General features: G+C 35.8%; 1 protein-coding gene across 3 annotated transcripts in view; it reads right to left on the bottom strand.

The window, feature by feature from the left end:
- TTBK2 (tau tubulin kinase 2) overlaps positions 1 to 12,242 on the bottom strand; it is a 99,037-nt gene that overhangs the window by 27,062 nt on the left and 59,733 nt on the right. For all 3 annotated transcript variants that reach the window (XM_074584689.1, XM_074584688.1, XM_074584690.1), the window contains 4 exons: positions 5,447 to 5,512; positions 4,752 to 4,844; positions 3,647 to 3,772; positions 428 to 585 (listed from right to left, as the gene is read on the bottom strand). In XM_074584689.1, coding sequence (XP_074440790.1) covers positions 428 to 585; positions 3,647 to 3,772; positions 4,752 to 4,844; positions 5,447 to 5,512 — 443 coding nt within the window. The remainder of the gene's footprint in view (positions 1 to 427; positions 586 to 3,646; positions 3,773 to 4,751; positions 4,845 to 5,446; positions 5,513 to 12,242) is intronic.

A 12,242-nucleotide genomic window follows, 5' to 3' on the forward strand; every position in this document is an offset into this window, starting at 1 on the left:
TTATTTTAAACATGACCAAAATCTATTTCCAAATTTCCTATAAAGATCCATTCATTTTTCAAAGTTATAAGGAAATTGCTGCTAGTAGTTTACTCCAAGCTTACAGAAAACAATGCGTTTATTTCCAGGCAGTTAAACTCAGGACGCATCATTTAGTTTCACAAAACACGATTTAGCAAAGGATGGACTAGCAAATTTACATGCAGTTTCCTGAGCTACTATTTTTTATTGCTATAAATTTAGGACTGCAGTGCTATCTTTCAGGACAGTATAAACAGGAACCCTAAAGAGGGAAATACTTCAAATGCTCCCGAACTTCTATTCCTCTATTTATTCAACATCCTGCAGAAAAAACCTAAATTATGGAGATAATTTCCCATTGGCACTCTGTGGCCGCTTTTTAAGTGACCACAATGTGCACACATACCCAATTGCAGCTGGAGTAAGACGAGTGTGTAACTGAGGTGTGGTTGAAGTTGTTGTTGTTGTCAGAGAACCGTCGGTTCCACTCTTCTCCCAGTCAAAAGGGTCACTTTCAATAACCCCAAATGTTTTCATGCTGTTGTCAAACACAGACATGAGAAGCTAAAAATGAAGAAAAAAAAGTTAATAAGCTTCATTTTTGTCCAAGAAACCAAGCAATTGAAAAATATCCTCCTGCAATGCTTTAACATGTCTCTCCTCTTTAAGATTTGGACTGACAACAATTTCCAAAAAAAAGGACACAGTTCTTTATATTAACCATTTCTCATTTTCTCAGGTTTCAAAGTCAAGATATTCAAAATTCTGTTTTATTTAAAAAAAAAACAACGAACACATCTGTGTTTTTATGAGTAAAGAGAGGCAAAGATAGGCCGCAGGCTCCCATAAAAAGACACACACACACAGAGGCATGACTACATTGCAGCAGAATAGCATCCAATGGCTCTCCAGCAGAGGAAGATAAAAGAATATATTCAGTAACACCATTAGAAACCAAAGAAATGAATGAGGAGTAGGTAGGGAATTATACCAATTTGCTAATTCATACTTTTCTGTCATTTGGAACCATGTATCATTTACTTCATCTAATGCTGACATTCATCCCACAGAAATGTCACACCGGGAGCTTTTCACCCTCATTTTATGCTATGAAAAAGCATCTAGAACAATTTGTGTCCATGACAAGGAAAGAAATTGCATCTACCTTCTTCTCCCTGTGAAAAAACTTTGTCTCATTCTAGTCTCTGGTGGGAATGCTGTGTCCATAACACATCATCTCTTACTCTGTAACATTTCTAAAATTAATCTTTTTTTTTTTCTTTCCTAAAAGCTAAAACTAGTTTTCATTTTTTCTTCCAATCTAGCATGCTGAAAATTTTTATCTGGCCTCCTTTAAAAACATATACCCTTTGGCAACTTAAAATGGATGGCAAGTTTGGATCATTTTTCTTGTATAAAGTGGTCATATCCATTTTATCCTTACTCTTAAGAACCTTCAGTGTGCCATCTATCCTAATCAGTTCTGAAACCCCACTGAACTGCACAAAGCCATAGTTCACTCTCTGTCCTGTACATACACTCCTTTATTCTCCTCTTCCTGTAAACATTAAGTAGTCTCTCTGAAGTAATTTTTAAGCTCATTCTCATTTAAATCTTTTCTACAATTTCTGCTATAATGCAAATACAAACTCAAATGCTTAATGATGTCAGGAGGTTGAGGCAATGTGTGCATAAATACCTGAATAAAACAAATATATCTGACATTGCCAAATAAAAAGTGAATTCTGGGCCTATGTCATTAACTTTTTAGACTGTAAACTCTTCAAAGCAGGGATCTTGACCGTGTACATTCTTGTTCAGTGCCTAACCATAAATACAAACAATGATACATATCAAAGGTATGAATAGCATTGCTACAACAAATACTAGTTAAGAGAAACCAGAACTTAAATGCCCATGGAAAGTAAAGCACTTTCTCACTGCTCTAAATAAAATCACCCTGCTCTGCTCTAAAGCACACGAGGAAGACCGTGTCGGAAGGCTCAGGCTGCAGCTACACAACTGCAAATGTTCCATGACGAACCAGAGGACTGTAAATTACTGGGCTGTCTCTATCATGGAGAAACTCTGTCCTGTTATCACGTTAATCCCTGAGTGCACATGCTCTGTTAGATACAAGTAAACCACAGAAAAAAGTTTTGCAAACATATGCCTGTGTATATGTTCCATTATTCAGGATACATAATGGAAATAAAACATATTTACCAGTCTACAGTCAGGGTTTTTCTGTGCAACATCAGAATTTCTGCAATCAGTAATTTTTACCATAGAAGAAAAAAAAAAATCAATCTGATTCATCTTCATAACTAGGCTCTTAAAACACTCAAAACTTTCTTAATCGTTTTCCTCACTTAATTGTAAACTATAGGATAAATTCCATGGAAATTTGTAATAAAAAAGGAAAAAAAATCAAGGTGTTTATTTGTCAGGAACACTGAACATTTTCTGTATTTGTAATAAGATTTTTTTTACATTCAAATTTTTTGCACAAAAATGGATTATTTTTTTTTGCAAATGTGCAGAAGAACTTACCAGCGCATTTAGAGAAATTAACTTACTAACAGGAAATTAGTTATCCCTTGAGATTTTCAGTTCTTATTTTGAATCTATATATCTGTATTTCTCTGTTAATCTTACCAAGTAAAGCACAGGAATCATTCTTATCAAAGTTCCAATACTGGAGTTAGCCAGAATGATTTATTTATTCAGTTGAACCAATTCAGCTAGCACACCAGCAGAAATCCCTTCCTTCTGGTTTTGCTGAGTTAGCGAGCTGAACAAATGCTCCGAGGCAAACAGGTAATGCCAAGTGGGAAGCTGACAGGAACGTGTGTTTCTGGGAGCCACAGGCACACAGGGACAACTTGTTGTGGTGTGATGTCAGATCAGTTCAACTTCTCCCACAGTCTGCAAGACTGAAAAAACTCTCAGTCTCTCCCTCCCTGCTTTTCCTGAGCATACCTCTGATACCACATACTGGTACAGAACAAAGTTCTGGCTTTGAGTTTTATTTATTGTTAAATCATGGGCCAACACTGAGTGAATAAGACACATATTCTACAGCATATCCTCTTGGCACTTATCACCTTATCACCGAGCTGAGGCCATCCATTTCAGCAGGCAATACTCTCTTAAACAAAGGAAAGTTTTCTGGTGACCTCTGTAGGCAATACTTCCGTCTTAAAAATCCACCGCGGCTGCATGTTGTGCTCTAGCTGTATACATTGTAGGTGCTGAGCTCCAGACTTTGGAAAACTGACAGAATGAATATCACTGAGAAAACAATCTGATCGATTTAACTTAAGGAGCACCCACTAGAGGCGACAATAGTAGGACAGCACCCCATCCTAACAGAGTACTGACTGCAAAGCAACTGTCGATTGTTTTTAGAAACTTAACTGCCTTACTCTTCCAAAATGGAAAAAACCAACATCTTTGAACCGCAAGGTTTCTGTGGCACTAGATGGCCATTAAAATAACTTTGTAGTGGCACAATACATAAACACTACCAAGACTACACAATGAAATCAAAGGAAATTGAAGATGAAAAGCATAACATTCTGCTATTTAAAAATCAGAAAGAGAAAATAGTAAAACTGTTTACCTGGTAATCAGGCTTTGTAAAGTAATCTAAATTAGAAATGTGATCCAGAAAGATGTTGAATTCTTGAGGAAGATGTTTCAACATAAGCCTGTGCTCATACCTTTCTTTAATGGAGCCCACTTGCTCCTAGGAGTAAATAACACAACAAACATTAACATGCCTTCATTCTCTGCTACAACCGATTCACCTTGTATCTTACAGCCATTCGATACACTACTGGCCAGAAAGATGGTAAGTGCGTTACACTGAATAGTACTGAGGAAGTTCATCCTACATCAGATAGCAAGAGAAGAGATTCTGTCATAGCCCTCAGTACACTTGCAAAATAACGTACAAGCTTTAAATTCAATATGAAAAGCCATTTTAATTTTCTGCTGTGTTTGAATGCTGCCTGATATCAAGGACTGTCATTAGACACTCCAACCCTTCTAAGAAGCATGTTTTAAAGATTTAAATATCCTGTTGCACCATCTGAGGTTCAGTCACTTTTTGGTGTGTATTTTGTCATCACAGTGTATTGTGTAAGATTAGTAAATCCTGTTTAGTATAAGACCCTATATACCACATTGACATCTAACACAAACCACATCAGAGAGTACCCATGTTTCAATTTAATTTAAAAAGAATTTGAAAGAAGTAATAACAGGCTAATTAGACGTTGTTTCTTTGCATAATTCTCCTATGATATATGACTAAAGGCACTACTGCATATTGACTGATTCACTTGTGCTCATCAGCAAATAAGAAATGCCCATTTCACAAATAATCAAAAAAGATAAGAAATTCTAAATGTGTGATAGGTGAAATCAAAAAGTACTCAAGTGAAAACAAGAAAATGAATAAGTGGCATATATACATTTACTTTTGCGTTTTAAAACATTTGCAAACTAGAAGCACAATTTACTTCCTGCCTAGAACAGTTCGTAAAACTTGATTCCTTTTTATACCATGACAGTAGCAATTAGAACTAACACTAGAAAACACTGGAAAATGTATTGTTAAAATTAATGAACCAGTGATTCTTAGTGGAATCTTTGTCGCAGCATTCGCTTGCAATCTAGAAGTAAATCTCCCTTGTGCTCTTTGGTTTCACTTCTAGGTTTACCTTATCTTTTATTTTTCTCCAAGGCAGTTGCCCAACCACAAATTCCACCAACATGTAGAACAGGGACCAGAGGTCATCATGCCGACCCATTTCCTGTGAAAAAGAAATATTATTCTAATGCATCTGACAAATAGCTGTAAGACAAAAGGGAAGATAGTGTCTTCACTGCTCTAGAGACTTAAATTACTATATATAAAAATTAATATAATCAATGCTGCAAAGCAAGTTTGTATAATTAAATCCAACAACTATTTTAAGTAGAAAGTAGAAACATACAAGTAAATTTCCATAGAAGACACAGAGAAACAAAACAGAAGCTGAGGTCTGTTAAAATAACATTGCAAATCTCTATACTGGAAAAGCTGTTTACTCAGATTTCTTTAGCGTATAACGTTAAGATAACATATTGGGCATTACGTACTTTATAAAACTCAGTAACTTCACCTTTTTAATTTATTAATTTGCAGTACAATTGAACACCAAAGGTAATTCTTAAGACCACTATCACTTCTACAACAAGAAGTTTTTTACCCTTGATTACTGCAGAGTATAATTTCCTTTCCCAAAATTTCTAAGTATTAATTTCTACATAGTAAATACACACATAAGAATACAAAAAAGGAAATCAATAGCAACTGCATTATTGACTGCTTTCAGCTACATGAGAAGGATACGATATGGATTGAGATACTCACTCTGTTTCTATGAGCATTGATTGATGCGTATCTTACTGTTCCTCGAAAACCAGCGACAGCTCGTGGCTGTCAAAGAATAGAAAAAGATTCTCATTGTTAGAAATAAACCTGCTGACTACTTAATTTGGCATCTACAAAGTAACTATGGAGCCACAACAAGTATCATTTGACTTTTTGTTTTATTTTAATTTACCATGTTTCTACAAGTTCTCAGTGGAAATCCAAGTAGGCACCAGTGACGTATGTCAGAGTTTTTTAAACAATCGATTTATGTCAGTTTTTGTTCTCCACAGTCATCAAGTCTTGTTTACCTCATCCCTCAAAAAAGCTGTATGGCAGAACTATTCCTGTTTTTTTCTCCAATAATTAAATTATTTCCTGGTTTTAACTATTCATAGTTTGAGTTTTTAAATTCTTACAGGATCTAAACCATAATGATTTCTCCCACTTTGCTAAAATACATCAATATTATGTGGTATGAACAGACAACCAGCCATTTATTGAAATGTGCTAGCAACATTTTCAAAAAGTATTTTCTGACCTAGCAAGCCAATCAATTTTTTGAGAAATTCCAAATGCAGGGAACACCGAAGGTAAGTCTCAAAGCTGCGGGCAAGCAATAAATAGCAAGGGCTGCACTACAGGCACTAATTAAAAAGATTTATTTCTTTTCTAGTTTCTGAATACCAGCATTTCCTCCCTGACACTCCAGATATTGTATGACTGGCGTATGGTTGTATAATTGGTGTTTTACAATCACAGTATATATTTTCCCATCCTTCTTTCCTTCAAATGAAATGTTTCAAAAAATTTTATAATTTATAATAGTCACAATTACCACATATTTACAATGTTAAAAAAAAAATAATCAAACTGTAGTGTTATTACTTTGCCTAAGACAAATATCCAGTCCATGCTACACCCTTAATTAATCATTCTATATAAAAAGAGAACTGCCAAAACTGCTAAATTTGCTTTATTTTACACAGTCTTATCTTCCCAATGAATAATTCTTTTTGTTTCCTCTAACAGTCAATGTGAGAAACTTGAATTATCTTCCTCACCACTGACTTGTACTTAAAGGGGAATTGGTGATCTGTCTGCCTGTCCCAGACTCATAACAATTCTTAAGATATTAAAAAATTTTGCACAATGCATTGAAAAATCAAAGATAATCACAATACAAAATTATTACCCTATTAAGATAAAAGACTTCAGTCTCTCCCCACCTATATATATAGAGAGAGGTATAATTTCTTCTTATCCACCAAGAGATGCTACACAGAGCTATCATTGAAGTACATCAGGAGCTGCCATTACTGTCAGCAACCCTATCAATTAAATCCATCAGGATTATGCAGCAACGCCTTTAAAAAGGATTCAACAGCCAATATAATCAATGCCTGCTTGAGTGGTACTATGAGAGCTGAACCAGTGGTAGATAAGGCAGAGAATATTTTCTAGGATGTTCTTAACATGAACAGGTTCTCAGGTGATATTCCATAAATCCTAGGTTTTGCATGATATCATAAAGTTTAAACGGTACTTGGAACACATTTTGTGTTCAGGCAGGACAGACAATTGAGCTACTATCTTAAATCTTGTAACTATATCATATTCCGTACTGAACATTACCCTGAAATGAAGCACAACATTGTAGTTGCAGAAATTTCACAGTACCATGCAGTTATAAAAATAATAGCTCAAAATGCTTTGGAACTGCTAAATTTCAGGAAAAACTAAATTTTTCCAAAAAGGACTTAAGTCTCCTTCTTAGTAGTTCTGAAGATTGGCAAACCATCCAAATAAGAATAATATAGAATCGCTGCCAAGACAATCAAAATACAGGTAAATTTCCAGAAAGATGCAGTTTGATGAATAGCACTTTAGAAGGCCATTGAGAGCTTAACTTTAAAACACCTGGAAATATATGTTCAGTAAATCCCAAGAGCATAAAGTTTCAGAAGATGAAACCAAATGCTTACTTACTGTCCTTAGCCTCTGGTCTGAATGTTAAAAAGGAAGGATTATATTCAGTTTTACTAAGTTAAATATTTCCATTCTTCTGAGAATAATGAAAAGCAGGATGAAATGAGGCTTTTATTCCTAGGGTAACAACTTCAATTTCTACTTGATAACTAGCACAAAAATGCTCCAGTTGCTTGACAAGAAAATAAAAAATGAGTAAGAAATGGCATATAGAATCTAAATTATCCCATCCAGTCTACAAATGTTAATAACCTGACCTATTCCTGTTCTGTCCTGGGGAAGAAATGTCCATATGAGGAATTTCATTTTGTACCAACTCAACTGCTTTTGAACGTTAAAGTCACTGCCATCCTTAGCCATTCCTTTGAAATTATTTGCCCTAAGATGATTTCAATTATCTCAGAATCACCTGCCTGGGGTGGGGCGGGGAACAACAACAACTAAAAAAGCATGATTATTGTTCATATATATTAGCTTACCGTGAAATGAATTCTGAATTCTTCACAAGGATATCGAAATCCTTTTACAATCTCCTGCCTTAAAGTATAGTTTGTATAAATCTGACTTAAGAGCTTATGTAACACTGTTACATATTAAGACACAATGAAACACCTTTTAGTAATGCAGCTGGTCACTATTCAATAGTGGTATTACAATGCAACACAGCAACAATAAATTAATTCTATCATGTCACTAAAAATGTGAATGATGGCTCTAGTAGCTCAAATCACGTTGCCCAATTCAGAATAGAATTTATAGACTTCTAAGCATTTGAAAAACTTCTGAAACCGCTTCAGAGCTCTTTATGCATCGCACAACAGCTCATGTAGTCAAAGAGAAATATTACAGGCAATAATAGCAACTTCCTGAATGATTCACCACGTTTTTTCCAAATAAAATTCCCCTCTGCTATTACTGATCAAGTTGATTTGGTTTTAGACACCTCCAAATTTTTCCTATCTGAGCTCATCTGACACCAACTTGGAGGGGGCAGGGGGGGAAGAAAGAGCCTTACAGAAACATTGTTTATAGTATCATCTGCCAGATGCCTTATCTAAGAAAGCTGCTACCACAGCAATTGAGCTTCCTTAAGGCAAAATAGATTTCCTTGTTGAGAAAAAAGCTTAATAGGTCCATTTTTTTCAGTTATTACAGGTGATTTATTAAGACAACCAACAGAATCTATGGCATTTTTGGAGCATATAGCTGTAAAGGGCATTTGTACTAAAGACATGGTGAGTCCCACATTTGAATACATCTGTGAATTCTACTGACACCTTTGATTAAAATGGATCACATCTGTGTTCCTTTCCATGGCAAATGCCAAAATCAAAATTCTCCTGGTTTTTCCCTTGAAATGTAGTGTGTGTGGGGGGGGTTCTTATCAGTCACAGACTGGGAGCAACCACAACATCCAGGTGCTGTCTCAATCTCAGGGATCCATTAGCAGTTCTCTCAGCAGTGGGATCCATTCTTCAGCTCTTCCGTATTTAACAGCTTTATTTAGCTTGCATTCATGTCTATTTATTTATGGCAACTATTGTTATTATGTTTTTCCTTCAGACAGAGTAAGAAAACTTTTGAAATAGGCAACTCTCAAATTGGCACAGCAACAAATGGGAAATTAGGGAAGAGCTCTTAGATTCTAGAGTAGTACTTTCTGCAGAAAAAAGAATTCCTACAAAACTTTGTCTTAAATCTCAGTGGCGCGGTTTGGGCTGGACCAGTCTCCCCAGGTGCCACCCCTTTACACTCTTTCACTTCTGACCCTCTAACTTGGTACGTAACAAAGTCAGCCGACCTTGGTTGTTATAGGAATAAGTATAAGCAGGAGCCCCTCTGTGTACCATCCCTTCGTGTTAACTTTAAACATCAGACCTTCTCTGCTAGAAGCAGACACTGTGTAAAAAATATGGTGTTAATTTCAGAGAGTGAGTTAGTCAGAAGAGGCTTAGCTAAAAAGTAAAATTACTGAGAAGAAAATTGGTTCTGTTTTACTTCAAACCAGGACACCCAGGTATTAAATTAGTGGTAATGGCCATATAGATCACATGATTTAGTTCCTTTATTAGAATAAGGGATATAATTTCTAGGAAGGCTAGAGTTCTTCCATACGTATATTTGACACAAAACATACTTTGCAAATCTTCTACAAAACTGCAATTTGTTTGTATCAGTTTACATAAAAAGGGTTTTCTAATATAATTAGCTCAAGCAGTGATCTGGAAGTCAGAGTTGTCTCAGATTTGATTACTATCAATAAATTCTTCAAATGTAAGTGAAAAATTATTTTGAAGATACATGCATATGAAGCAGATCCAATGACTATGAAGAATTTTTCTACACATAAAGGTACTTTTCAGTGTAACGTAAGTTTTCTTTGGAGGTGGCCCTGCACTGGAAACACGTGACAATGTCTTAGATAAACCACATGCAGGAAATAAGCAGTTCCTAGAAAAGTGAACCACTTCCTCTAAACACACAAGTTTGCAGATCCCTGGGAGAGGCTGTGCTTACAAACTGTCTACAACTGATGCTTCTTTGGAAAGGCTGTGGAAGAGACAACCCATATTCCTTAGCTCAGTTCAGTATCTCTAGATAAATGCTCTGGGTTTATTGCTCTGGGCAACGTTAGAAAAGTTATGCAGAGCAAAAAGGTAAGTTTTTACTGCAGTCATGGAAAGCAGATAATAAACAGGAAAAAATAATGATTCTCTACATCATATCTAACACACATGTTTCTTCCTATCAGTCAGGCAAAGACTGAGAATTCTTAAGTGTCTTTAGGTTTTGGATTGAGAAACCAGCTCAAGCAGTGACCCCCACCTTCTCAGTGCTGCCTCTAAAGCTGAGTTCTAAAGTGCACACTGGGGGAGGGTAGAGAAGCAGCCACCTACATTACCTCTATTTCCCTTTGTTAAAGGCAGAATCTTTCTTATCTTTTCCCTTTAAAAAGCCAATTTCTTAGTCCTTTTATGCAACAGGAATATATTTCCAGGATTGGAACTATACACATTTCAAATTCTTTAGAACCATTTTTCATACCAAATGGCTTCAACAATTCACATTCCCATCTCCCCTTTTTTGTGGATATAGGCTTTGAAATCTAATTGAATGCCTAGCATGTGTTAGGACCAGTTTAAAGTAAAGGAAAAATTCAGGGATCATCTGGGTAAGGGAAGATCAAGCAGTTGAAATACAACTGCCATTAAAATATATCATAGATCTCAATTGTTTTCACTGTATATACAGCTCTTCAAACCCACACTTTTAGCTCTACATAAAAACCACATCAGACACTAATAATCGAGTACTTGCACTTAGAACTCTTTATTGACCCATCTCCTACCAGTTGTCAGTATTAGATATTATTTGGACTCAGATCTACCTAAACAGAAGTTGTGATTTCCAAAAACTGATTGCAGCTGTCCGATCCTACGCTACCCAGTTCCAGCAGAAGCTGGGTAACAAGCTGAATTAACATCTAACAGTACAATTAAGTTTTGCTATTGGGAGTTCTAACAGACGTGGTGACAAATTAAAATTTAACTCCAACTGCCTGTGTTATAAAGAGCATCACTACCTCTAAGACAGCAATATTTGATACACGAATCAGCTCCGGAGCTACTCGGTTTCCAATCTGGAGTATTTACTTAGCCAATGTGATGCACTAGCTGAAAATGGCAATCGTTTCAAAGCTGATTCATGAGCAGACAAAAAGTCTGGTGGGCTGGAGGTGGTAACAACCTACTAAGTGTCTGTCACAAATGTGAATTTACTGCAGTGAAAAATCACACAGGATAAATCTGCCATGTGTATGTTTGCTTTGCCCTATGCAATCTTTCTTCTTCATCTTATACCAGGAGCCAAAGCAGAGATTACTGTAAAAGGAAGACTACCTACATAGGCCAGCTAATGCTTTGGCAGAGAATTTCCCCAGACAGCAGAATATTGTTTTACTTATCTCCACAAGTAAAAATTTTATGATTGTTTTGCATTATGGGAAGTCCTGTGCTCTTAACAGATGGGAGAACCAAGACCTCCACATTTAATTGTTTTGTGCATATCATATTTAGCATTTGTAATGATAATACCACACATGAAAGTTGCATCAATCCAGCAGTAGACTTATTTCAATAGCAGACTTATTTTCAACTAAGCATGAGAAGCGAAAGGTCTCAAGCAAGCTAATGTACGCAAAATAACACACTTCCCTTCTTTTCTTTTAAAGTATTCAAAATAATTTTACATAACTCAGCAGATAATTTAGTCCATAGCTCAGAAATAATTAGAAATTCAAGTTGCTGTTTTGATTTTGATTTGCTTCTGTTTTCACCAGGAAACAAGTTTTACTGGATCAAGCCATCTGTCTATAAGCTATAATAGCTTTTAATTTCAAACAAACAGGACAGCTCTCAAAGACTTTCAGTTCCTGAAAGTTTAATGAAAATTGGTGATTAAAGATAGAATCCAAATTAGTACCTTAACACAGAGGCAGGCAGTTAAAATTCAATTAATATGGTTCACATCCACCTTAAGAGACACTGATCAGTTGGTCAATCAGCATGCATTTTAGATGGCAAGAAATCACATGCCTAGTCCTGAAACTGCGACTATGTACTGCTCAGAAAAGTAGGGTGTAGCATGAAGGTGAAAATACTAAGAAATATGGAGGACGTAAGGGGGAAAAAAAAAATCACAGGAAAGCAGCAAGTTTCACCATTCATAGAATAATTTGATTTTTTTCAAAGCAAATACCAAATATCAGTGGAAAACTTATTTCCCTTTTTTTTTTTTTTTTACTATT

Source organism: Larus michahellis, chromosome 4, assembly GCF_964199755.1.
Source record: "Larus michahellis chromosome 4, bLarMic1.1, whole genome shotgun sequence".
Taxonomy (NCBI): Eukaryota; Metazoa; Chordata; class Aves; order Charadriiformes; family Laridae; genus Larus; species Larus michahellis.